The 27,644-nt window shown below is 47.0% G+C and overlaps 2 protein-coding genes across 3 annotated transcripts in view; one reads left to right on the forward strand and one right to left on the reverse strand.

The window, feature by feature from the left end:
- Nucleotides 1-14,514, reverse strand: part of SRD5A1 (steroid 5 alpha-reductase 1) — a 37,447-nt gene extending 22,933 nt beyond the window's left edge. The window contains exons 1-2 of one of the 2 annotated variants that reach the window (XM_027520590.1): nt 14,453-14,514; nt 13,768-14,121 (exon numbers count right to left, since the gene is read on the reverse strand). In XM_027520590.1, coding sequence (XP_027376391.1) covers nt 13,768-14,054 — 287 coding nt within the window. In that variant the 5' untranslated portion in view covers nt 14,055-14,121; nt 14,453-14,514. Of the gene's footprint in view, nt 1-13,767; nt 14,310-14,452 lie in introns of those variants that run through there. The other variant, XM_027520589.1, reaches the window with a different exon arrangement.
- A 243-nt stretch (nt 14,515-14,757) lies between these two features.
- The window catches only part of NSUN2 (NOP2/Sun RNA methyltransferase family member 2), a 33,566-nt gene continuing 20,679 nt past the window's right edge, over nt 14,758-27,644 (forward strand). The window contains exons 1-6 of the mRNA XM_027520588.1: nt 14,758-14,892; nt 14,980-15,137; nt 16,453-16,557; nt 23,344-23,449; nt 26,503-26,574; nt 27,345-27,429. Coding sequence (XP_027376389.1) covers nt 14,800-14,892; nt 14,980-15,137; nt 16,453-16,557; nt 23,344-23,449; nt 26,503-26,574; nt 27,345-27,429 — 619 coding nt within the window. The 5' untranslated portion in view covers nt 14,758-14,799. The remainder of the gene's footprint in view (nt 14,893-14,979; nt 15,138-16,452; nt 16,558-23,343; nt 23,450-26,502; nt 26,575-27,344; nt 27,430-27,644) is intronic.

The following is a 27,644-nucleotide window of genomic DNA, read 5'->3' on the forward strand; positions in this document are numbered from 1 at the left end:
TGAGAAAGAAGTGAAGCCAGTAATTATTAAAATTAACAACAATTCTCATTTAAACATTTGAAAATGGTTAGATCTGCCATTTCCTAGTAAGTAGATAAGTAGATGCATGCTCAGTCATGTCTGACTTTATGGCCCGTGGACCGTAGCCCAGCAGGCTCCTCTCTTCCTGGGATCCTCCAGGCAAGAATACTGGAGTGGGTTGCCATCTACTCCTCCAGGGTATCTTCCTGACCCAGGAATTGAACCTGCGTCTCCAGTGTTGCAGGCGGATTTCCCGTCACTGAGCCACGGAGGAAGCCCACCATTACCTAAGGTACTGCCAGATCACCCAAGTTGGCTACTTAAGTGTTCCTCAAACTTGGGTTAGTTACCTTATAAGCTGCCCTGGGAGATGATGTCCAATTGCTTCTATTTCGAGGGTCAAATCATTTGCTGAATGATTGTGTTATTTTTTATAGCAAGAAAACTGAACAAGAGTCTTCTCCAACACCACAGTTCAAAAGCATCAATTCTTCTGTGCTCAGCTTCCTTTACAGTCCAACTCTCACATCCATATACGACTACTGGAAAAACCATAGCTTTGACTAGATGGACCTTTGTTGGCAAAGTAAAGTCTCTGCTTTTTAACATGCTGTCTTGGTTGATCATAACTTTTCTTTCAAGGAGCAAGCATCTTTTAATTTCATGGCTGCAGTCATCATCTGCAGTGATTTTGGAGCCCAGAAAAATAAAGTCTCTCACTATTTCCCCATCTATTTACCATGAAGTAATGGGATCAGATGCCATAATCTTAGTTTCTGAATGTTGAGTTTTATACCAACTTTTTCACTCTCCTCTTTCACTTTCATCAAGAGGCTCTTTAGTTCCTCTTCACTTTCTGCCATAAAGGTGGTGTCATCTGTATATCTGAGGTTATTGATATTTCTCCCAGCAATCTTGATTCCAGCTTGTGCTTCATCCAGTCCAGCATTTCTCATGATGTATTTTGCATATAAGTTAAATAAGCAGGGTGACAATATACAGCCTTGATGTACTCCTTTCCCTATTTGGAATCAGTCTGTTGTTCCATGTCCAGTTCTAACTGTTGCTTCCTGACCTGTATATAGATTTCTCAGGAGGTAGGTCAGGTATCTGGTATTCCCATTGCTTTAAGAATTTTCACAGTTGGTTGTGATCCACAGAGTCAGTTGTGATCCACACTGACTGCTTTGGAGCAGTCAGTAGGGCAGTAGATGTTCTTCTGGTATTCTCTTGTTTTTTCGATGATCCAACGGATGTTGACAATTTGATCTCTGGTTCCTCTGCCTTTTCTAAATCCAGCTTGAACATCTGGAAGTTCACGGTTCATGTACTATTGAAGCCTTGCTTGGACAATTTTGAGCATTACTTTGCTAGCATGTGAGATGAGTGCAGTTGTGCAGTAGTTTGAGCATTCTTTGACATTGCCTTTGTTTAGGATTGGAATGAAAATGGACCTTTTTCAGTCCTGTGGCCACTGCTGAGTTTTCCAAATTTGCTGGCATATTGCGTGGAGCAGTTGTCACAGCATCATCTTTTAGGATTTGAAAGAGCTCAACTGGAATTCCATCACCTCCACTAGCTTTGTTTGTAGTGATGCTTCCTATGGCCCACTTGACTTTGCATTCAAGATGTCTGGCTCTAGGTGAGTGACCACCCCATCATGATTATCTGGGTCTTGAAGCTCTCTTGTATGGTTCTTCTGTGTATTCTTGCCACCTCTTCTTAATATCTTCTGCTTCTGTTAGGTCCATACCATTTCTGTCCTTCATTGTGCCCATCTTTGCATGAAATGTTCCCTTGGTATGTCTAATTTTCTTGAAGAGGTCTCTAGTCTTTCCCATTCTATTGCTTTCCTCTATTTCTTTGCATTGATCACTGAGGAAGGCTTTCTTATCTCTCCTGGCTATTCTTTGGAACTCTGCATTCAAATGGGTATATCTTTCCTTCTCTCTTTTGCCTTTTGCTTCTCTTCTTTTCATAGCTGTTTGTAAGGCCTCCTCAGACAACCATTTTGCCTTTTTGCATGTCTTTTTCTTGAGAATGGTCTTGATCACCGCCTCCTGTACAATGTCATGAACCTCTGTCCATAGTTCCTCAGGCACTCTGTCTATCAGATCTAATCCTTCGAATCTATTTGTCACTTCCACTGCATAAGGGAAAAGCTTGTACACAACAGGACCCAAGAGAAAGGAACAGTGACCTCACAAGAGACTGACCCAGACTTTGCAGGAGTCTCTGGCGGAGGTGTGGGTTGGTGGTGGCCTGCTGCAGGGTCGGGGGCACTGAGTGCAGCAGTGCATCATGGGACCTTTTGAAGGAGGTCACCACTGTCTTCATTACCTCCACCAAAGGTTGGTCAAAGAACAGGAAGGGAACACAGCCCCTCCCATCAACAGAACATGGGATTAAAGATTTACTGAGCATGGCCCTGCCCATCAGAACAAGACCCAGTTTCCCCCTCAGTCAGTCTCTCCCATGAGGGAGCTTCCATCAGCCTCTTATCCTTCTCCATCAGAGGGCAGACAGACTGAAAACCACAGCCACAGGAAGCTAACCGATCTGATCACATGGACCACAGCCTTGTCCACCTCAATGAAACTAAGCCATGCCCTCTGGGGCCACCCAAGAGGGACAGGTCATGGTGGAAGTTCTGACAAAACGTGGTCCTGTGGAGAAGGGGATGGTAAACCATGAACAGTATGAAAAGCCAAAAAGATAGGACACTGAAAGATGAACTTCCCAGGGCGGTAGGTGCCCAATATGCTGCTGGAGGTCAGTGGAGAAATAACTCCAGAAGGAATGAAGAGACAGAGCCAAAGTGAAAAACAACATCCAGTTGTGGATGTGACTGGTGATAGAAGCAAGATCCGATGCTGTAAAGAGCAACACTGCATAGGAACCTGGAACGTTAGGTCCATGAATCAAGGCAAATTGGAAGTGGTCAAACAGGAGATGGCAGGAGTGAATGTCAACATTTTAGGAATCAGCGAACTAAAATAGACTGCAATGGGTAAATTTAACTCAGATGACCATTATATCTACTACTGTGGGCAAGAATCCCTCAGAAGAAATGGAGTAGCCATCATGGTCAGCAAAAGAGTCCGAAATGCAGTACTTGGATGCAATCTCAAAAACGACAGAATGATCTCTGTTCATTTCCAAAGCAAATCATTCAATATCACAGTAATCCAAGTCTATGCCCCAACCAGTAATGCTGAAGAAATTCAAGTTAAATGGTTCTGAAGACCTACAAGACCTTCTAGAACCAACACCCAAAAAAGATGATCTTTTCATTATAAGGGACTGGAATGCAAAAGTAGGAAGTCAAGAAACACCTGGAGTAACAGGCAAATTTGGCCTTGGAGTAGAGAAGGAAGCAGGGCTAAGGCTAATAGAGTTTTGCCAAGAGAACGCACTAATCATAGCAAACACCCTCTTCCAACAACACAAGAGAAGACTCTACACACGGACATCACCAAATGGCCAATGCTGGAATCGGACTGACTATATTCTTTGCAGCCAAAGATGGAAAAGCTCTATACAGTCAGCAAAAACAACACCGGGAGCTGACTGTGGCTCAGATCATGAACTCCTTATTGCCAAATTCAGACTTAAATTGAAGAAAGTAGGGAAAACCACTAGACCATTCAGGTATGACCTAATTCAAATCCCTTATGATTGTACAGTGGAAGCTGAGCCACAAGGGAAGCCCAAGAATACTGCAGTGGGTAGCCTATCCCTTCTCCAGCAGTTCTTCCCAATCCAGGAATCAAACCCAGGTCTCCTGCATTGCAAGCAAAGCTATCAGAGAAGTTCATGGGATTATCCAGGTAAGAATCCTAGAACTGGTTGTCATTTCCTTCTCCAAGGGACCTTCTGGACTCAGGGATCAAACCCTTGTTTCCTACGTTGGCAGGCGAGTTCTTTACCACTAGTGCCATCTGGGAAGCCCCTTGTGTGTTGAGTGTTGGCTGCTCAGTGTCCGACTCTGCGACCCTATGGACTGTAGCTAACCAGGCTCCTCTGTCCATGGGATTTCCAAGGCCAGAATACTGGAGTGGGTTGCCATTTCCTTTTCCAGCGGATCTTCCCAACCCAGGGATTGAACCCAGGTCTTCTGCGTTGCAAGTGGATTCTTAACCGTCTCAGCCACCAGGGAATCCCTGGAATTCCCTTATGACACATTTAAAAGAGAGGCTGACCAAAGCTTTCCCCAGGCCACTGATGGATTCCAGCAGGAGGGAAGCTGAACCTCAAGCAGGTGACACGCTTTGAGGTGCTACCATGAGGGATGACAACAGAACCACGATCCCACCGGGTCACAGACCTGGCTGAGCACATGCCTTGCAGTGGGTGTTTGAGAGTCCACACTCTGGGACTTGGGGGTGGGGTGGGGAGTGTTTGGCCCCCTTCCTCTGTGGCCTCAGGGTAAAGGTGGTAACTGGGGGCCCCAGTGGCAAATAAACAGCTTTGCGCTCCAGTGGGACTTGGGTTTGTGACTACCGTTACATGGAAGGGCTGATGAAGAAATGATGCAGTGAGTCGCTCACTGACTGCCCAGTGGGAATCAGTGACACAGGCGCCCTGGGTTCGGGTCACACTGAGTCCCTGCTTGGATTGACAGAAAGCAGAACACGAGCTGAGACAGGGTTGAGGGCACCACCCCAGGACCCCGGCGTGGAGAGGCTCTGAGCAGACCTGATAACCGAAAGTTGCTCATTTCCAGCACACATGTGCCTGGGGTGAGCAGGTGAAAGGTCACACTCTGCATACAAACAAAACCCAAGGTGATGTGACAAGGTGTGGACAGTGCCCTCTGGACTCAGAGGCCTGAGATCAACAGCTGACCTCCGCGCTGACCCTATGCAAGGGCCACTGGCACAATGACGCGGTTTGCCATGGATAAAAAAAAATGCCTACAAACATCCTTGTCCATCCCCAGGGTCAGGGCCTTGGTGTGCTCTGTCTGACAGCTGTCCCTGCCTCGTTCCTAGGCAGGCCTGCCCCGCCGTCCCCGGCTGTCCTCCACAGAGGTCCTGTTGATCCTGTTGATTCTGCCTTTGTACTCAGCAAAAGTACAAGAGTTTCTCTCATCCTCACCCATGTCTTCAGAGAACATCTTGCCTCCATCTACAAGCCCACCAATGAGCAGGGAGTCAGTGGATCCTCGGACAAGGTGTGCTAAAGGAAGATTATAAAAACATGCAGGCAGACACCCCTTCCCACAGACCACGGGAAGCCCCTCCACCTGGCTCTGGTTCTTCATGATGCTAATGCTCCCTTAGGGCAGGGTCAGCCCACAACCCAGCCCAGGGCCTCGGCAGACGACCACCAAGCTACTCGGGCTTGCATCTCCCAAGCACGTGTCCCAAGTCCCGTGGTTTGTGTTTCTCCCACCACCATCTGACTCAGGTTGGGATTCACACATCCCTTCTTACTCAGTCTGGGCTGGCTGGCAGAGCCCCAACAAAGCAGGGGCAACAGACGTCTCCCGACTGGCGGGATGCTTTGGGACGAGCTCTCAGTCCATCGTGCACTCCTGTTCTTGTCCGCTTCCTTCCGTAATTAACAGCTTGGGGCTGATCAAACGGAGGCCCCCACTTCCCCAGAGGCACAATCCCTGCTGGGATCAATCGGCCCTTATTATCAGGGCCAAGCTGAGCATACCTGGTCTAAAGTTTGACTATAAAACTATGATTATAGAAAAACACAATTTCTGACAATGTGCTCACAATATTCTTTAGACTCCAGAGAAAGCTTGATGAACAAAGTTATCTAAGAATTCTTGCTAAGAGGAAATAATTCCTCCCATACCTTTAGACCAGAGCTCTCTGGATCACTTATCTAGACCATCTCTAATTCCTGAAACCAAAAGAAAAAAAGGGGAACAAAGCCTTTTCAAATCTTACTCCAACCATTTTTACAATTAGTGTGTTTTGTATCGTGATATCTGATTCATAACTAAGTTTGGAAAACATGACTTTGTTTTCCATTTATTTGGATAAATGTAGGTCTCAGTGTGCATCTTTGTATTTTGGATAATATTGCTGATTGCTGAGATCAGTGTGTAAATGACGTTTAATATTATTGGCTTTGAAAAAAAAAAGGGGGCATGTACAATTCAAATAATTCTACCACAAGAGAAATTAACCTAAATGAATTTCAGGTTCATGTGAACTTGGAAATATTCAGCATTAAATAACTGATATTAATGTTTGTTTGTTGATCTAAATAATGTAGACATGTGTAAGAGTAATTAGCATTAAGCAGCATATTTTCGTTTTACCTAGGTTTAACAAAAGTTAAATATTATTATATGTGTTACAAGTTTGTCAGCAAGGAAATTCTCTCAAGTCAAAAAACTTCTTCAAAATGCAAATGAGATATGAACCTTTAGATAGACTCAAGAATAATTATGCTTTAGGAATGTCTGTCTAAAATAGTCTCTGCAGACTGGGGTAACTTGAACTTCTAACGATTGTACTTAACTGAGTGTTGGAAGTCTATTGAATAGCTAAGTCATTTTCCAAATAAAATACGATTTTGAAACATTTATTACTAGATAGCATATTGAAAAGCAGAGACATTACTTTGCCAACAAAGGTCCGTCTAGTCAAGGCTATGGTTTTTCCAGTGGTCATGTATGGATGTAAGAGTTGGACTGTGAAGAAAGCTGAGCACCGAAGAATTGATGCTTTTGAACTGTGGTGTTGGAGAAGACTCTTGAGAGTCCCTTGGACTGCAAGGAGATCCAACCAGTCCATTCTGAAGGAGATCAGCCCTGGGATTTCTTTGGAAGGAATGATGCTAAAGCTGAAACTCCAGTACTTTGGCCACCCCATGTGAAGAGTTGACTCATTGGAAAAGACTCTGATGCGGGGAGGGATTGGGGGCAGGAGGAGAAGGGGACGACAGAGGATGAGATGGCTGGATGGTATCACTGACTCCATGGACGTGAGTCTCAGTGAACTCCGGGAGTTAGTGATGGACAGGGAGGCCTGGCGTGCTGCGATTCATGGGGTCGCAAAGAGTCAGACACAACTGAGCGACTGATGATCTGACTAGGCAAAATCTGTGATAAGCCTTTGGCAAAGTATCTGCCTGCGATGCCAGGGATGCGGGTTTAATCCCTGCGTTGAGAAGATCTCCTGGAGAAGGAAATAGCAACCCACTCCAGTATTCTTGCCTGGAAAATCCCATGGATGGTGGAACCTGGTAGGCTATAGTCCATGGGGTCGCAGAGAGTCAGACACAACTGAGCAACTTCTTTTTTCTTCTTCCTAGCCCTGAAAGGTTTTATTTTAAAAGTTCAATCTGAGACTCCATAAAAGTCTCAGCAAAGCAAAAAAGTCTATGATCAATTACGGTTATATAAGTCATCAGGCCAAGTTTATTGAGACCAGACCTATATGACAAACAGGTGTTAATTTGGTAAAAATGATGGTGATTTTAGGGAGAAAGAGATGTTCCAATGAATGTTAAATCCCAGCTTGTTAATGGAGGTCTGTTTCTACTCAGACTTACTTTCTGGATAGTTCTTTGTTGTTAGGGTATATTAATGTAAAATTTAATTGAATTATTAAAGGACACTCTAGGTTTGTTTCTGAAGCTTATCTTAGTAATCTGTCTTTGGATAAAGATCAGATGCCTCATGCATGACCTGCAACCAAGATTGGAAGAAGACATAGTTTAAGGAACTTTCTCCAACCTGGATGGAAGGACCTTTCTATCACGTACTCTAAACTAGCTCATGCCCAGTGAAACCAAAGGGAAATTGACTCTTGGGTTAACTCCCACTTCCAAAAGCCCCTAAGCTGGACTGGTTGATAGAGATGCCTGCTGACCTCAAGTGATGTTCAAGTGAAGTCACTCAGTCGTGTCTGACTCTTTGTGATCTCATGGACTATATCCTACCAGGATCCTCTGTCCGTGGAATTTTCCAGGCAAGAGTACTGGAGTAGGTTGCCATTTCCTTCTCCAGGGGATCTTCCCGACCCAGGGATCGAACCCAGGTCTCCCACATTGCAGGCAGACACTTTACCATCTTTGCCACCAGGCAAATCCCAACTCACCTTAAAACAATGCTCAAATAGAGGAAATTACACTCCACTAGGGCAAGAAGAAGAGGACATCAGAAGTAGGCAGCTTGCCCAAGATGCTCATCTGACTTGTATGATCATTTATAACGTTTTCTTGATTCCTTGGACCTATGCCTATCAATCAAATGCTTTCTATCATGGACATGAGTCTATGCTAGTTTAAAACTCAATCCAATTGTTGGGTTGTAGCCAATTACCTGTGTCTAGTACTTCTGGGTTACTTTGGTGGATTTCTGCTCTCTAGGGCTCTGACTGGATACCCACTAGGAAATTTATTTTAGATGAATGTTCAGTCCTGTTTCATCTATTCACGATATTACTAGATGGGATCCTCTCACATGGCCATTTAATAATATCTGCTCTGATGCTAGCCACTCCAGTGTCCTTGCCTGGAGAATCCCAGGGACGGGGGAGCCTAGTGGGCTGCAGTCTCTGGGGTCACACAGAGTCGGACACAACGGAAGCAACTTAGCAGCAGCAGCAGCAGCCCCAGCAGATGCTGGCCATACACTTAAGTTTTCTCTTAGGGTCATTCAAACTCAGTCAGAGTGATGAGCTAAGTCTCTATAAAAAATTAACCTCTCATCTATTAAAAGGAAAACTCTCACAGTTATGGGTTGGATCCTTATGGTTAATACCAGGCTATGGTCATTTTAGTTTAAAAGCCCCTCTATGTTGGGAAGGGTTAAATCATACTAAAAATGATCAACCTGGTAATTTTGAAACAAGACTGGGTGCTTTATGAACTATGTCTATCATTACTGTTAGAGAGAGTGATTGGTATGGAACTCTGTGGGTTCGTCGGACTAATTTATGGCCATCACATCTACAGGGATGAATACGAAGGTGTAGCCTGGGATTCCCATGAACTTAAGGTCATACATGTTAACAAATTAGAGGTAACCCCAACGAATCTACCATTGGTATGATCCCAGTGGGTCGCCGATCTGTATCCTACTGGTATGACCGTTCAGCAGCTACTGTGTGTGTGTGTGCACGTGTGCGTGCACGCCTTCAGTGGGGCTGCTGCTGCTGCTGCTAAGTCGCTTCCATTGTGTCCGACTCTGTGAGACCCCATAGATGGCAGCCCACCAGGCTCCCCTGTCCCTGGGATTCTCCAGGCAAGAACACTGGAGTGGGCTGCCATTTCCTTCTCCAATGCGTGAAAGTGAAAAGTGAAAGTGAAGTCGCTCAGTTGTGTCCGACTCTTAGTGACCTCATGGACTGCAGCCTACCAGGCTCCTCCATCCATGGGATTTTCCAGGCAAGAGTACTGGAGTGGGGTGCCATTGCCTTAGAGGATGTAATTGGCCATATCTAAAATCCTGAAAGATGATGCTGTGAAAGTGCTGCACTCAATATGCCAGCAAATTTGGAAAACTCAGCAGTGGCCACGGGACTGGAAAAGGTCAGTTTTCATTCCAATCCCAAAGAAAGGCAATGCCAAAGAATGCTCAAACTACCGCACAATTGCACTCATCTCACACACTAGTAAAGTAATGCTCAAAATTCTCCAACATTTGGAAGTTCACATGAACCATGAACTTCCAAATGTTCAAGCTGGTTTTAGAAAAGGCAGAAGAACCAGAGATCAAATTGCCAACATCCTCTGGATCATGGAAAAAGCAAGAGAGTTCCAGAAAAACATCTATTTCTGCTTTATTGACTATGCCAAAGCCTTTGACTGTGTGGATCACAATCAACTGTGGGAAATTCTGAAAGAGATGGGAATACCAGACCACCTGATTGCCTCTTGAGAAACCTATATGCAGGTCAGGAAGCAACAGTCAGAACTGGACATGGAACAACAGACTGGTTCCAAATAGGAAAAGGAGCACAGCAAGGCTGTATATTGTCACCCTGCTTATTTAACTTATACTCAGAGTACATCATGAGAAACGCTGGGCTGGAAGAAGCACAAGCTGGAATCAAGATTGCCGGGAGAAATATCAATAACCTCAGATATGCAGATGACACCACCCTTATGGCAGAAAGTGAAGAGGAACTCAAAAGCTTCTTGATGAAAGTGAAAGTGGAGAGTGAAAAAGTTGGCTTAAAGCTCAACATTCAGAAAACGAAGATCATGGCATTTGGTTCCATCACTTCATGGCAAATAGATGGGGAAACAGTGGAAACAGTGTCAGACTTTATGTTTTTGGGCTCCAAAATCACTGCAGATGGTGACTGCAGCCATGAAATTAAAAGACGCTTACTCCTTGGAAGGAAAGTTATGACCAACCTAGATAGCATATTCAAAAGCAGAAATATTACTTGGCCAATGAATGTCTGTCTAGTCAAGGTCATGGTTTTTCCAGTGGTCATGTATGGATGTGAGAGTTGGACTGTGAAGAAAGCTGAGAGCCGAAGAATTGATGCTTTTGAACTGTGGTGTTAAAGAAGACTCTTGAGAGTCCCTTGGACTGCAAGGAGGTCCAGCCAGTCCATCCTAAAGGACATCAGTCCTGGGTGTTCATTGGAAGGAATGATGCTGAAGCTGAAACTCCAATACTTTGGCCACCTCATGTGAAGAGTTGACTCATTGGAAAAGACCCTGATGATAGGAGGGATTGGGGGCAGGAGGAGAAGGGGACGACAGAGGATGAGATGGCTGGATGGCATCACCGACTCAATGGACATGAGTTTGAGTGAACTCCAGGAGTTGGTGATGGACAGGGAGGCCTGGAGTGCTGCGATTCATGGGGTCGCAAAGAGTCGGACACGACTGAGCGACTGAACTGAACTGAACTGAAGCCTTAACAACTTTCATAAGCTTTAAATGATAGTAATCGGGCTATTAGCCTACTGAATTCTGAGATCTCTCTGATGAAAAAGGCAGTTCTACACAACTGCATGGCCCTTGACATCCTTACAGCATTTCAGGGAGGCACCTGCGCCATAATTCAAACTGAATCCTATGTTTTTATACCTGATGAATTCTCTAAAATAACACATTTGGTGAACCATATGAAAAGTCAGACTTCTGCTTTCAGTGACCCATTCCCTAGTCTTGATGATCTTTAAAAAAAAAAAAACTGGTTTGCTGCGGGAGGTTCATGGCTAAACTATTTACTTTTAATTCCACTAATGTTATTAACTATACCATTTGCATTTTGCTTCTTTCACAAGATTATTATTTCTTGTATTACCAGGTGTATGACTAAGCCTCCAATGAAAATGAGGATTAGAGTTGAAGCAGCTGATCAAATGTATAGCTCAATATACGATCAGTGATTGTAATAGTGTAACTGTAGGTATTTTCATGCAACAAGAGGGAATCCTTTCCTGGGCCATAACTAGAAGACAGGTGTCCCGACGTCTTTGACTGCTAAGATCGAGTCCGGTAATGGCACACTGAGTGGCTTATCGGCAAAAACCTTCTTCAGAACTGGGAATGATCCTTCCCAGCAAGGCAGGACAAAATGGTTATGAAATGCCCCTCAATGTATGCCTGGATTTATGACCATAAGAGGGCCGTGTCAACTACAAATTGGCACTTACGAAGATCACTGCCATCTGCCTGCAGGGAAATTGAACCCCAGGCTGCTACAGCTGTTGACCTTCAACAACCCCTGAGGGAGTTCGAGGTGGAGTGAGGCACTCTGTGCTCCAGAGGATCTAGAGGGAAAGGTCTTTAGATAGTTGGATGTTTTTAGGAACAGATTTTATGATCTCAATCTTTGCATCTTCTCATATCTTAGAGAAAGCACTAAATCCCTTCATGGTGACATCAGATCCTCATGACTAACAAAAACCTTTTGTAACATGAGTGCTTCATGGCATTGAACTCCCCCTTCACCAAAACCTTACATATTGACTTTCCCCCACTGCCGCTTTGGAGCAGTCTCTCAGAGCTCTCTGAGATGCTGCCTCCCAGGTCACAGTCTTCATTTTGCCCCAAATAAAACTTAACTTGCAACTCTCAAGTTGTACATCTTTTTTTAGTCGACAGTGCTCACTGACTTAGGTCAAATGACCATTGAATAAATTAGCTGCTTGGGTAGAATGGAAGATGTTTATCTCTTCTATTTGGAAAACTTGTCATTGTTTAGTTGCTCAGTCAAGTCTGACTCTTTGCAACCAATGGACTGCCGAACACCAGGCATCCCTGTCATTCACCATCTCCTGGAGTTTGCTCAAGTTGGAAAGTTTGGAAAATTTAAATGTCCCCAAATCACACGGGCTATGTGTACAATAATATGAGCAACTGTGGGTGGCACCCTTGTGTAGAGGTTTCCTCTCTTCATGAATGAAACTATTGGCCAGATTTAGGTGCTGTGGCTCCCTGCTTTGGTACGGATTTATGGCAAACTTGGGCTTCCCTGGTGGCTCAGACGGTAAAGAATCTGCCCGCAATGCAGGAGACCTGGGTTCAGCCCCTGGGTCGGGAAGATTCCCTGGAGACGGGAATGGCTACCCACTCCAGTATTCTTGCCTGGAGAATTTATGGACAGAGGAGCCTTGCGGGCTACAGTCCATGGGGTCGCAAAGAGTCAGATGTGACTGGGAAATGCACTGATGAGTCTGTTACTGAGTTTGCTTACGGGAATTCTCTAGGACTGTCAGGTACAGAGCACTCAGAAAGACTTCGTGGAACACTGACTGCCCATTCCCAGTGTCTGCTTAAAACTTAAAAGCAGACTGGGATGCAGCTGCCCAGGGATTCAAGAGAGGCTCAGAGACACCCGCACTGACTTCTTCTACTGCTCTGTGAAGTGGGTGTCCTAAGGTGGGACCCACAACCAGAGAGATCAAGTAACCTGCCCACGCTTTCAAAGCAGTTGAGATCAGGTCCCTGATGTGTAGAGAACATCCCTTTTAACACTGGGCAGCCTTAAGAAGTCTGAATACAAATTTTCAAATTTTGATTTTAAGCTTTCGAGCAGCTATTTGGTTTAGCTATGCAAAAGTGTGAAAATGTTAGTTGCTCAGTTGTGTCCGACCCTTTGCGACCCTATGGACTGTACCCCATCAGGCTCTTCTGTCCGCGTGGATTCTCCAGGCAAGAATACTGGAGTGGGTTGCCATTCCCTTCTCCAGGGGGTCTTCCCCACCCAAGAATCGAACCCAGGTCTCCTGCAATGCAGGCAGATTCTTTACCAGATGAGCCACCAGGGAAGCCCTTAAGCTGTGCAAAAGCCAAAGCCTAAGACCTGGAGAGAGTCCGAACTTGTTACAGACCTGAAGAGTACAGACACAGCCATTGAGCCTTCTTCACAAAAACCAAACATCTGTAAGTTAGCTTAAAGACCTTAGGTGTGTTTACCGCTTATTTCTTGGAAGGCTACTTTCACAGTGCTGGAGGCACCTGCCTATATTGTAGAGGAGAAAGTCCCTGAACGTGACCCATTCAGTAATTGGAAACCAGACTAAGGTGCAAGTGATCATCTGATTGGGGGAAACAATCCTTCACCCTAAACAAAGAGTGCACACGGAACTAGAAAAGTAGCAAGAGGGCGCTGGGGGAGAGAGCAGGGGCGAAGGAGAGGGCGCCAGGACCTGGTGTACAGGTGCAGGGAGCCGGCCCGGGGTGGCAAGAGGGCGGTGCACCAAGGGCGGCGGGGGGAAGGGGGCGCATCAACCAGGGGCGGCGGGGAGAAGAGGGCGCACCAGGGGCGGCTGGGGGAAGCGCGGGGCCGCCCGCTCTTACCGTTGCGCATAGTGGACGAGGAACATGGCCAGGAGGATGCAGTTGGGCCAGCGGTTGAGGCGCTCGGCCGGCGCGCCTGCGCCCGCGCACGCGAGGAGCGGCAGGGCCAGCGAGGGCAGCTCCTGCACAGTCCAGGCGGCCCGCGCCGGCAGCCCGAAGGCAGAGCCGGACGACGCGTAGCGCCCGTAGGGCGAGCCCACCAGCTTCAGCAGCACGTAGCACACGACGCCCAGGGCGCATTCCAGGTAGGCGAGCGCGTCCAGCAGGAACCGCTCGGCCAGCTCCATGGTGGGCGACGGCAGGCGTGCTCCATGGCCCGGGTGCTGCGTTGGGCCACATATAGGGCGGCGGCGGCTGCGGGCGGGGTGGGGTGGGGGGCGGGAGGCGCGGTTACCTGAGGCCGGGATTCGCGGCCAAAGCCTGGGCCCGGATCCGCCCCGTGCGGGCGGCCCCGGAGCCACACGCCACCCGTCTCCCTAGTCCTGGGTGCGCGCCGGGGACCAGGTGGGACGCCCGGGGCGCCCGCCCGCCACGCCCACACGGCCAGAACCCCGCCCACTCCAGGTCCTCCCCGACTGTCTCACCAGTCTTGGGTGCGCGCTGCGGACCCGCCCCGCCCCGCCCCGCCCCGCCCACGCGCCTATAGCCCCGCCCACCAGGCCCCGCCCTCTAGACCCCCACTCACTCCGGGCACTCCCAGACCGTCTACCTAGTCGTGGTTGGGCGCCGGGGACGGGGCGGGACGCCCGCCCTCCCCGCCCACGCTCCTAGAGTCCTGCCCACTAAGCCCCGGCCCACTCCGGGCCCTCACCGAGCGTCGTCGCCGCGGTGCGCACGCGCGACCTCGGGCTGTCCGCATCGCTGCCTGAGCTGGCGCGGAAATCCTTGCGCTCCTGCAGGTCCCTCCCTCCCCGCAGGTCCCGGGGAGGCGCATGTGCTGACCCGCGGGGTCCTCGAGCTGCAGCCCGGAAGTGCTTGCGGCCGACGGTGGCGGGTCGAGCTGTGCGGGAGGCGTGCGCGGCCGCGTGGGCCATGGGGCGGCGGTCGCGGGGCCGGCGGCTCCAGCAGCAGCAGCAGCAGCAGCGGCTCGGGAGCGCGGAGGACGGCGGAAAGCGCAATGGGGCGGTAGGACCCGGGGGAGGGCGGGCCGGGGCCCCGAGGCCTGCGGGGCGGCTTCGCGGCCCCGGGTGCCAAGTTTCTCTCACTCCTCAGGGCTGGGAAGGCGGCTACCCCGAGATCGTCAAGGAGAACAAGCTGTTCGAGCACTACTACCAGGAGCTCAAGATCGTGCCCGAGGGCGAGTGGGACCAGTTCATGGGAGCGCTCAGGGAGCCTCTCCCGGCCACTTTAAGAATTACCGGTTACAAGAGGTAAGGGGGTCGTGCCTTTCACGTTTCTCGGGGAGTTGGGGTTTAGAATGCCCCGGGTTTAAAACGGAAATGTATTTCTCCCAAGAAGCACACGTCAGCGGTGTGGATGCTAGAGCCTGGAGGCCTTGAGAGGAGGGAGCACGGGTATCCCAACGGAGTACGGGGAGGAGGACCTGGCAAGTTGGGAGGTTAGAATCAGAAACGAGTGTGCAAGATGAGAAGCATTTGACTCTTGGGGGCCCATTGACGATCCCCCACCCTTTGGAACACATGAGAACCTGTGACGTTAGTGAGTTTTAAGTGAAGCTTATGGTGTTCTCTCTCAATTTTTTTTTTTTTTTTTTTGAGTCGTGTAACTGAGCACGTGGGCTTATTGTAAGCTGCACAATGAAAAGACCAAATATGGGGGCAACAGTCTTGCAGAAAGCGAAAAGGCTTTACTACAGGATAGTCAAGCAAGGAGACAGGAGGCAGTGATCAGCTCTTTTCCCGTCAGCTGTTGAGCAGGGTATTTATCCATGGAAGTAGGGAATAAGTGGAGGAGGGGGCACTGGAATGATGGGTGGAAATTAAAGCTAAGTTTCAAGCGTCCCCTGCAGGTTCAGCTGTGCTTCATCCCTTTTTATGTGCAATTTCAGGGTGGAGAGTCTGTTACATGTTGTGGATTTTCACTTTGTGATGTCTAAAGTTTACTGTGTGTTATTTAACTTATTAAAAATGTTTATTACGAATATTTTGGCCTCGGCCCATGGCATGTGGGATTTTAGTTCTCAGACCAGGGATCAGACCTGCACTCCCTACATTGGAAAAAAATAGAATTTTAACCACTGGACCGCCAGGGACCGTCCCTGCTGTGGGCTGTATTAGTCCTTTGATGTGCCTCTACTGGGCAAAATGGCCTTTAGGACTGTTGTGGCCATATCCTGTTTCGGTGGTCTTCTTCGAAATGAGCTTAGAGATGTCATTTAATCAAGTTGTTTCTTCCTTACGAACCTTTAGTGTGTAAGTTTAAGGATATGGTTGCAGTTGTACCTTTTGAAGAGGACCTGAAAGTGAAGATGAAACTCGAGGAATGTTTAGGAGAGAAGGGATAGAATAGTATTGAATGTAGTTTTTCACCTTTTAGGGATTAAAGGACAAGGATTGTTTAAGCTTTGAAAGAATACAGTAAAATGGTAGTAATGAAAGAATGTCTTCACTTGGCACACAAGGATGGCTTTTATTACAAAACACAATCTTGGGTTTATAAAGAGATAAGGTGTATTGAATTAGCTTTCCAGATTGATTTGAAACTTTAAAAAAATTTTTTTGATAGCCATGCAAAAGAGATTCTCCATTGCTTAAAGAACAAGTATTTCAAGGAACTGGAGGACCTGGAGGTGGATGGGCAGAAAGTTGAAGTTCCACAGCCCTTGAGTTGGTAGGTATAACACGGCTTCATTCTGTTGGATATGTCTCTAGGATTTTAATCTTTGTCGCTTGAATTTATTTCTTGGTAACCCGTTTGATTTTGGCACGAAGGAACCTAAATGTGCTTTCGAGACATTTTCCTGTTCTTACTCCCAGTGCTTTTTCCGCTGTTGCTTCACACGCGTGCAGGCTTTCCTTTGTGACTTGCAGCGCTGTGTGTTGGAGTCTTGATTTCCGTCGGTTTTTCCAAGTCAGTCCAGCTTCTCTTCTTCCTCGATGTTACCATTTCCACCATTTCTACCTAAACCCCTTGTCTTCATGTCAGAACTGTTGCAGACTTAATGTTTTTTTGCAGGGCCCAGGCATAAGACCAGGTAAGAGTCAGAGGCTGGGACACACATGGAGTGTAGCTAGCATTTCATTTTGCTAATTGCTTGGTTTATTGCATACGAACACACTGCACAACAGAAGTTAGTCACGCAGAGAAGGAAAGGAAAGGGGGTGATGGAGGAGGCGACTCGGCATGAGTGTCGGTCCCCTGCCTGCAGGTGGGCCTTGGGACAAGTGTGAGCTGGAAGTCCCCGTCTGCTCTGACAGCGCCTCCAGTGGCGTCTGTCTGTGAAACAGTTCCTCCATCTTGCAGCATCAGGTCCTTTGACAGTGAACCTTCAAGCCCCCGTCTCAGTGTTTTAAAGCGTCCCGACAGTGGATGTCTGAACAGTGATAATCTGAGACCTCCTCTCTATCAGTCGCCCCTTCTGTTCCCACGGTGTCTTTCTGAGACGTTACCAAACGGCGGATGTTTCCAAACAGTCCTCATGGAGGTTCACATTGGCCCCTGCGCCTCCGTTTCAAACTCCTCGACATCACCCAAAGTCACAAGATCACCCAAAATCCCACAAGATGAGTGGGATTCCCATGACTATTAATCACACCATAGCTCCTCGCCCAGCAAAGACTCAGCAGGGGCTGCATCAGCTGTCCTGTCTGTCTCTGTCTCCAGGGCCCATGCTCACCCTCCTTTTATCCTCGCTGTCCTGTCGGTGTCTCGTGGCTCATTTGTGTGTCTTGATCCAGTTTAGGCGTGTGAAAGCAGTCCCGTCTGTCTCGTGAATGGCCCAGAGAGTCAGGCACAAACCGTGGTCGTGCCAAGGCCGGGGCCATCAGTTCAGCTCAGCTCAGCCCAGTCGCGTCTGACTCTTTGTGACCCCATGGACTGCAGCACGCCAGGCTTCCCTGTCCATCACCAACTCCTGGAGTTTACTCAAACTGGTGTCCATTGAGTCAAGAGATGCCATCCAACCATCTCATCTTCTGTCGCCCCCTTCTCCCGCCTTCAGTCTTTCCCAGCATCAGGGTCTTTTCCAGTGAGTCCATTCTTTGCATCAGGTGGCCAGAGGATTGGAGTTTCAGCGTCAGCATCAGTCCTTCCAATGACCATTCAGGACTGATTTCTTTGAGGATGGACTGGTTGGATCTGCGTGCAGTCCAAGGGACTGTGAGTAGTCTCACAGCCTGGGCTGTGGAAGTCAAGAAGTTGTTAACAGTTGCACATTGCAGATTATCAACTTTAAGGTACTGAGAATTCTTACAAAAGGACAACAGCACATTTTAAATGATTACCATAAAAAGGTGAATTTAACCATCATTGTCTGGCAGTTTGTTGTTCAGTCGCATCTGACTCTGTGACCCCATGAACTATGTCACACCAGGCTTCCCTGTTCTTCGCCATCTCCTGGAATTTGCTCAGATACTTGTCCATTGAGCTAGTGATACTATTTGAAAGCATTGGTTCTTTGGACCCCAGCCTTCTTTATGGTCCAACTCTCAGATCCATACTGACTACTGGAAAAACCATAGCTTTGACTAGATGGACCTTTGTTGGCAAAGTGATGTCTCTGCTTTTAATACACTGTCCAGGTTTGTCATAGCTTTTCTTCCAAGGAGCAGGTGTCTTTGAATTTCATGCTTGCAGTCACTGTCTGCAGTGATTTTGGAGACCAGGAAAATAAAAGTCTGTCACTGTTTCCACATTTTCCCCTTCTGTTTGCCACGGAGTGATGGGACTGGATGTCATGATCTTTGTTTTTTGAATGTTGAGTTTTAAGCCGGCTTTTTCACTCTCCTTTGACCCTCATCAAGGCACTCTAGTTCCTCTTCACTTTCTGCTTGAGAAGATGAATTTAAGCAGCGTTTCTTGACAGCTTTTGAAGTTTTGACTGTTCAAGTGTTTGATGTATCTTTTCTTTTTGGCCAACCTTTGTTCATCACAAGCCAAATTGAGGTTTTCATTGTTCCTGGTCCGTGCGTTTGCTTGCTTTTCATTCTTTTGTTGGCCATTTGGATGTTCAGTGTCCATATCACAGATGTGCACAGAATCCACGGTGGAATGAGAACTGAGTGGCCAGGTGCTTAAATCAGATCAAAACCAAATGTTACCATTTCAGAGTGCATTTCTGGTATACAGGAATAATGCACCAAAAAATTCCATGATGGCTTTTTTGTTAAACAGTTTTAATCGGAGTCTAGAAGCTTGACTGTTAGAGAACAGGAAAAGGTCTCTGAGGCCAGGTGCTGAGGCCAGCAGGTAAGGAAGGTGTCTCCCCTGCTGTGTCTGCAGCATCAGCGAGGACGGCGGCCGTCACATGACGCGTGGGCCCCCCTCTCAGTCACTGGGGTGTGCACTCGGCTCTTGGCCTGTGCCATGATGTGGAGATTTGGGGGATGGCCCCGGTGCTTGAAGTTGGTGTGTTTGATGTTTTCAAAAGCAGGTTTAGGATTGTCTTTGCACATTTCTATGCATAATCTTTCCTGCTTTTGCTGCCTCACACAGTCACCTGGAAACGTTTATTCCTTCCACCCTGTGTCCAGAAGTTCAGCTTTTCAGATGCGGCTGCCTCTGCGGGTTCTCTGCCTCTGGGCAGAAAGAGGAGCTGGTGAGCCGGTCCCCTGGGGAAGGGGTGTCTCTCTGGGCTGTCCTGGTGGTTTTCTTCCACTGTCCCAACACATACGGAATTAGTCTATTTTTATTGTTTTCTGCAAACTACAGTGGGCCTTTGGTTTACTTGGCCCATTGAATGTTTAATGGCTGTTTTTCACTCTTGATTGTTGAACTTTGGATCTCAGGGCAGGACCAGTCAATTCCAGACCTCTTGGAAAGGCCCTACAGGTATTCTGTGGGTGAAGAATGCAAGGAGTCACCCCAGTAACAGCCGGGCCTTCTCTTCACAATACTGTTTCATCTAGTTTTCTGAACATAGATGAAGGGTCTGAGCAACATGTAAGATGCGAGTTCCTAATACTCACCCTTTTTTCGTTATCAGTGACAACTGTGAGACAGTTTTATTCTATAAACATTAAATCAAATTCACTGGTCAGGTGTGGGATACCCATAAATCAGTAAATAAAGCAGAAACATAAAGTACTTTCTGGTGGTTCTTTATATTGTGGAAATTGCAGAAATAGATCTTAATAGTCTTTTAACCTTTTGAGACATAGTGGGATGTAATGTAGGAGAAGTATTTTGGGGGACCAGGTTTTCTAGAAGGAATGTCATATATAGGACTTACAGCGTGTGCAGATTTCATTTTTTTCTTACCTTTCATAGACTGGGAATTGCGAGGGGTTAAAGCGTTTTTTATAAGGCCTTGTTTTGACAGTGAGTTGTTGCAAATGCACCTTATTGTCATTCTGTTTATGTTCTTTTCATTGAGTTGATGATGATCCTAGAGGTGATATATGGAGAGAGACTTTTGAACTCAGTCTGTCTGTGTAGTTAACTCTTTGAAAGTTAAATAATTTTCTCATAAGATGAAAAGCTTTCGTAATTATAACTTAACAGTCAGATTTTATTCTTGTAATAACAAATTTACATTTTTAACTAGTAGAAACTTAACCAATAAAGCACATAAACAAATATTCCCCTCAAGTTATACCTAGAGTCTGCTCTCTATTCAGATCAGTAGCTCAGTCGTGTCCGACTCTTTGCGACCCCATGAATCGCAGCACGCCAGGCCTCCCTGTCCATCACCAGCTCCCGGAGTTCACTGAGACTCATATCCATCAAGTCAGTGATGCCATCCAGCCATCTCATCCTCTGTCGTCCCCTTCTCCTCCTGCCCCCAATCCTTCCCAGCATCAGAGTCTTGTCCAGTGAGTCAACTCTTCACATGAGGTGGCCAAAGTACTGGAGTTTCAGCTTTAGCATCATTCCTTCCAAAGAAATCCCAAGGCTGATCTCCTTCAGAATGGACTGGTTGGATCTCCTTGCAGTCCAAGGGAGTCTCAAGAGTCTTCTCCAACACCACAGTTCAAAAGCATCAATTCTTCGGCGCTCAGCCTTCTTCACAGTCTAACTCTCACATCCATACATGACCACAGGAAAAACCATAGCCTTGACTAGACGAACCTTTGTTGGCAAAGTAATGTCTCTGCTTTTGAGTATGCTATCTAGGTTGGTCATAACTTTCCTTCCAAGGAGTAAGCGTCTTTTAATTTCATGGCTGCAGTCACCATCTGTAGTGATTTTGGAGCCCAGAAAAATAAAGTCTGACACTGTTTCCACTGTTTCCCCATCTATTTGCCATGAAGTGATGGGACCAGATGCCATGATCTTCGTTTTCTGAATGTTGAGCTTTAAGCCAACTTTTTCACTCTCGTCTTTCACTTTCATCAAGAAGCTTTTGAGTTCCTCTTCACTTTCTGCCATAAGGGTGGTGTCATCTGCATATCTGAGGTTATTGATATTTCTCCCAGCAATCTTGATTCCAGTTTGTGTTTCTTCCAGTCCAGCGTTTCTCATGATGTACTCTGCATAGAAGTTAAATGAGCAGGGTGACAATATACAGCCTTGATGTACTCCTTTTCCTATTTGGAACCAGTCTGTTGTTCCATGTCCAGTTCTAACTGTTGCTTCCTGACCTGCATACAAATTTCTGAAGAGGCAGGTCAGGTGGTCTGGTATTCCCATCTCTTTAAAAATTTTCCACAGTTGATTGTGATCCACACAGTCAAAGGCTTTGGCATAGTCAATAAAGCAGAAATAGATGTTTTTCTGGAACTCTTACTTTTTCCATGATCCAGCAGATGTTGGCAATTTGATCTCTGGTTCCTCTGCCTTTTCTAAAACCAGCTTGAACATCAGAAAGTTCATGGTTCACATATTGCTGAAGCCTGGCTTGGCGAATTTTGAGCATTACTTTACTAGCGTGTGAGATGAGTGCAATTGTGCGGTAGTTAGAATTCTGCTGTCTATTAGAAAATGAAAATTCAGCTTTGTACAATAAGTAACGGCAGGCAGCATTCAAATTAGTGACGTTTGGTGGTTTGATAAGGTAGTTACTGGCACGTGTGCTGTTGTTGATCACAGACAATTCCGTTTGCCAGGAATCTTATGAAAGCAGATGTTTGGCTATCACCAAAGGCTTGTATTCTTGCCTGGGAAATCCCAGGGACAGAGGAGCTTGGCGGGCTGCAGTCCACGAGGCCGCAAAGAGCTGGACATGATGGAGCACAAGCACATAAATACACACAAAGGTTGTAGAGGGGCGGCAGGTTCTGTTCAGTTACACAGCTAGAGCCAACCCACAGGAATCCCTGCCGTTCACCTCTAGTGAGGCCACAGGGAGTATTTAAAGCTAAACACTTATTAAAATTGTCTAATAAGTATGATTGCACTTTCGTTTTGTATTTTTGAAACAGGTTAAATATTGAAGAGGGAAGCAAGCATAAGAAATAGAAACCAAAGTTCCAGGACATTTTGAGGGTGGCCATGAACAGGTTCAGCCAGTTTAATCTTCATAATTTGGTGGAAAGCACTCATCAGAATAGCTCGTGATAAAATGACAGTTGAGCAGCTTCTTCAGATCTTAAGCCTCAGTTTGTCTCTGTCAGATAGTCACTCGGATTTTCAAAGCAAACGTGGTGTTTTTCAAACATTCCGTTCCATTTTCACGGCTTTCGCCTTAGCTGTGGTGTGACACATGGCACATTGTGAGCCCTATTGTTAAATTGAGCTCATCGTTATGGCTCAGAGTTAACACTAAGTGCGGTAAGGTTTGTCGCCGAGTGCCGTGTGACGCTGAGCATGGCCCCGCGTGTCCTGTCCATGTACTGACCCATGCGGCTGGACTTGAGTGGCTAGACAGGCGCACGGGATGATGAAGAAACCACACACTTCCTCATCTGTGATGGCATCGTTCACACACTGTTCAAGTATGTTTACATAGACGGCAGGAGAGGCTCTGTTCTTCGGTCTGTATAAACATCAGCCTGGGACCTCAGATTAATAAATGTTTGATTTCCAAGGTTTGGGGGTATATAGAACATTTCACAATATTATTGGACTGCTTGGTTTGAGAAATAGTGAAAAATACAGTAAAAACAAATACTGTAATCAAACGTCGGACGTGCTGATAGCTGCCCCGCAGCCTTATTTCCCTTCTGTGTGAGCTGCACTGTAGCCTGTCGTCATCTGCCTTCTCCTGGGCTGTGTGCCCTCAGGTTCCCACGGTGGAGAGTGGGCCATCAGCTCTCCCTGTTGCCTCTGCTCTCGGCCATTCACCAGCACAGCTCCTCAGTCCCGTCCCGTGCTGTGTCCCTCAGCGCCCAGGGCCGGGGCCCCGTCTCGGCGAGCTTCCGTGTCCTGCTGCTCGTCCTTGGAGGACGGGGCAGGGGTGTGAGCAGCCAGCACACGGCTGGGCGTCTCACTCGGCCCATGAGCTGTGTGATGAAGGCGCTGTGAAGAGCCCGCTTTAGCACGCGTGACCCTTACGTGTTTTACTTTCCTTTCGGTCAGGTATCCTGAAGAACTTGCCTGGCACACAAATTTAAGTCGAAAAATCTTGAGAAAGTCTCCACAGCTGGAAAAGTTTCACCAGTTTCTGGTCAGCGAAACTGAATCTGTGAGTAGATGACTTCAGGCTTGCTGGTTTCCTTGAAGCCTTAGTATCGCAGTTTTATTTCAACCACGCTTGCCACTGGCAGTGATTAGGTAGATAGAAAAGCACCCTGAACTCACTGTGAGCGCCCCTGTAACATCTGGTAATGTAGGTATTAGTAGCGCCTCTGGTCACGCAGAGTCCCGGGGGCGCTGGCACGGTTGTCCGGGTGGCTTCTGGTGTCGCTCGCTGCAGCCACGGCTGGGCCCGGCACTCTGTTCCCCGGCCCTCACGTTGGAGCGTATTCCGTCTGCTTTCGTGTCCTTTTGGGCTGCACATGCCGGGTGCCTTCCTTGGAGAGAAGGTGATGGGTGTTTATGGCCGTCTTTATTTTAATTAAAGTGCTGTACTCCACCTTTGCCAAACAGAAGAACACCATCTAAATGTGACAGACTTGGTTCTCATAAAACGACATGGTCTTTGCCCCCTGGTTCCTCAGCCGCCCCCTGATTGCCGTTCAGTCACTAAGCTTCTTACCTTTAGCACCACATCTTCCCCAGCAAACAACTGCCCCCGCACGCAGTGCGTGACTGAGTGAGCGCCCGCGAGCGACAGGCGTCGGCAGTGTTGCGGTTTCCTTTCTGTCTCACGCGCGGCATCGGAAGCTCCCCTTCCTGTTCTCTAGCCTCCTTTGCTGGGCCCAGGACCCCCGAGTGCCACCAGATGGTTTTGTTTCCTTGTTGCCCTGAGCTTCTCTGTCCGCCTGGCGGGACTGTTTGCTTCCTATAATTCTTGCCTTGAAGCCACAGCCAGTTTAGAAGCGCTTCACCTCTCTCAGTTCTGATCTGCTCAGTCCACAGCTGCGTGCTCTCAGGCTTCCTGTCCACTCGGGTTAGCTGGTAGGCAGGCTCCTGTTGGCCTGGTTTCCCACTCCCGCCGTGTAGAGCAGCACAGGGTGCTGGGCACTGCCTGTGCCCCCTTGTTGGCGCAGACTTGTGCAGAAAGCGCTTCTCTGGCTTGGCGTTTAATCTCCAGGGGTGTGTGAACCGTCGGCGAAAGTGCAGATTTGCACTTGAGCAGAGCGTTCGTCATCCTGCGTCCATGTGAGGTGACTGACGAGTGCAGGGTGGCGGTTCAGACAGGAAGCCCAGGTTGTCAAGGAGCAGAAGCCTCCTGGTAGCTGACAGTTTTTGGCTTTTTGTTGGGCATTCAGTCCTAAGCTGTTAAAATAGAGTTGTGAGTGTCACAGGTGCTGGATTTTGCAAAGAATCTTTGAACAGTCGAACACGTGAACAGATGTCCTGACCCAAGGGTGAAGGTCTGGAGGATGGCGGATTAGTGTGGAGGTTTAGTTGTTGTCTGCCTTCCTCTGAGGCAAGGAGGCAGTGGTTGACGGGGCGGTGTCCAGGAATACAGAGCAGGTGTGGGCTGCTCCTGGAGGTGGGAGAACCAGGAAGTAGAAGTTAGGGTTTCAGCTGTGAGGGGACACTTCTAGGGGGCTTTCTGTCCTCTGTGCATGTTGTACTTGAGTTTCTAACAAGCTAATGTCATTCTGACATTAATGCCAAAGACATGCCAAAGAATGCTCAAAGTACCGCACAATTGCACTCATTTCACGCTAGTAAAGTAATGCTCAAAATTCTCCAAGCCAGGCTTCAACAATACGTGAACCGTGAACTTCCAGATGTTCAAGCTGGTTTTAGAAAAGGCAGAGGAACCGGAGATCAGATTGCTAACATCCGTTGGATCATCGAAAAAGCAAGAGAGTTCCAGAAAAACATCTATTTCTGCTTTATTGACTATGCCAAAGCTTTTGACTGTGTGGATCACAACAAACTGTGGAAAATTCTTAAAGAGATGGGAATACCAGACCACCTGACCTGCCTCTTCAGAAATTTGTATGCAGATCGGGAAGCAACAGTTAGAACTGGACATGGTACAACAGACTGGTTCCAAATAGGAAAAGGAGTACGTCAAGGCTGTATATTGTCACCCTGCTTATTTAACTTCTATGCAGAGTACATCATGAGAAACGCTGGACTGGAAGAAACACAAACTGGAATCAAGATTGCTGGGAGAAATATCAATAACCTCAGATATGCAGATGACACCACCCTTATGGCAGAAAGTGAAGAGGAACTCAAAAGCCTCTTGATGAAAGTGAAAGTGGAGAGTGAAAAAGTTGGCTTAAAGCTCAACATTCAGAAAACGAAGATCATGGCATCTGGTCCCACCACTTCATGGGAAACGGATGGGGAAACAGTGGAAACAGTGTCAGACTTTATTTTTCTGGGCTCCAAAATCACTGCAGATGGTGACTGCAACCATGAAATTAAAAGACGCTTACTCCTTGGAAGGAAAGTTATGACCAACCTAGATAGCATACTCAAAAGCAGAGACATTACTTTGCCAACAAAGGTCCTTCTAGTCAAGGCTATGGTTTTTCCTGTGGTCATGTATGGATGTGAGAGTTGGACTGTAAAGAAGGCTGAGCACCGAAGAATTGATGCTTTTGAACTGTGGTGTTGGAGAAGACTCTTGAGAGTCCCTTGGACTGCAAGGAGATCCAACCAGTCCATCCTAGAGGAGCTCAGTCCTGAATACTCATTGGAAGGACTGATGCGGAAGTTGAAACTCCAATACTTTGGCCACCTGATGGAAAAGACCCTGATGCTGGGAAGGATTGAAGGTGGGAGGAGAAGGGGATGACAGAGGATGAGATGGCTGGATGACATCACTGACTCAATGGACATGAGTTTGGGTAAACTCCGGGAGTTGGTTCTGGACAGGGAGGCCTGGCGTGCTGCAGGCAATGTGGTCGCAAAGAGTTGGACACGACTGAGCGACTGAACTGAACTGAATGTCATTCTGATGGGATTACTGTCTTTTGATAGTGGCCATTTATCCACTAGTAGAAACATCGGTCTTACTTGCTGTATATGCGATAGTACTAAATTTGGTGTTCTGTGTATGGTTATACAGTGTTTTCTTAATGCATTGGAAATAATGCCCAATATTAATTTTTTCTGCTGTTTTTTTAATGCCGTTGCTGATTTTTAACAATTTTATTTTCCAAGGGAAACATCAGCCGTCAGGAAGCCGTCAGCATGATTCCACCGCTGTTGCTGAATGCCCACCCTCACCATAAGGTACTCTGAGCCTTACATGGAAAATGCTGATATTCATCTCTCTCTGTTTTGTTGAGACCTTTTATCTTAATGTGGTTCATTATTTATTTTTCCTTTTCACTTTGGGTGAAGTGGAAAATGATATGTATTTTGCTTTAGGTTCTTTTTGCAATTTTTACAGCTCAGTTTTTTTACTTGCTGTTGAGATTATCTTCATTGTCTCTGACTCAGTCAGGTTGAATTCACAGTGGACCCATACCGAGGGCTTGTTGAATGCCAACCATGGTTCTTTGTTCTTTCTGTGAATTAATTCTTTATTGCACACACATCCCTGTGAGGGCAGATGCTATCACTGTCCCTGTTTTTCCAGACGAGAGAAAGGAGGCAAAGAAAAATGGAGGTAATTGGCTTAAAGTTAGAAGTTAGTTGTCTGGGGCCAAACTGAGATTGGAACCCAGCGAACTCTGCCCCCTAGCGTTCTGTTACAATGCTTTTTGCATTTAGTATCTTCACTCGTCATCCCTGAGTGTATTTTTCTGCCGGTTTCTAGTGCCATTTTTGTTCCTGTTTCCTGTGGAGCGAGTATCTTTCTCCTTCTGTGGTTTGGGGGCAATATAGATTAGGGCATCCCGATAAATTAAATAGAACATATGCCATAGATTTATCTTAGAAATAAATGTGCTTAGGTCCTAAAGTAGAAATGAAAAATAATTTTAAATTGTTCTAAGTTAGATGTAGGATAGTTGATTTATATAAAGAAAAACATCAAACGTTTTCTTGCTTTTCACTAGATCTTAGATATGTGTGCAGCTCCAGGGTCAAAGACCACACAGTTGATTGAAATGCTGCATGCGGACATGAACGTTCCCTTCCCAGGTATGTGTGGGGCTGGGGTCTGGGGGTGGGGGTGCTGCTCTGGTGGGTGGTGGATGAGGGAAAGAGCAAACACAGTGATAGCTTACGGTGAACGATGTGATCTCCGAAGAAGATGTAGCTTCGGGACCAGGGACCAGGCTTGGTTGCTCAAGAGCTTTTGTGTAGCAGAGTTTTATTAAAGTATGAAAGGGACAGGGAAAGCTTCTGACACAGAC

Source organism: Bos indicus x Bos taurus, chromosome 20, assembly GCF_003369695.1.
Source record: "Bos indicus x Bos taurus breed Angus x Brahman F1 hybrid chromosome 20, Bos_hybrid_MaternalHap_v2.0, whole genome shotgun sequence".
Lineage (NCBI taxonomy): Eukaryota > Metazoa > Chordata > Mammalia > Artiodactyla > Bovidae > Bos > Bos indicus x Bos taurus.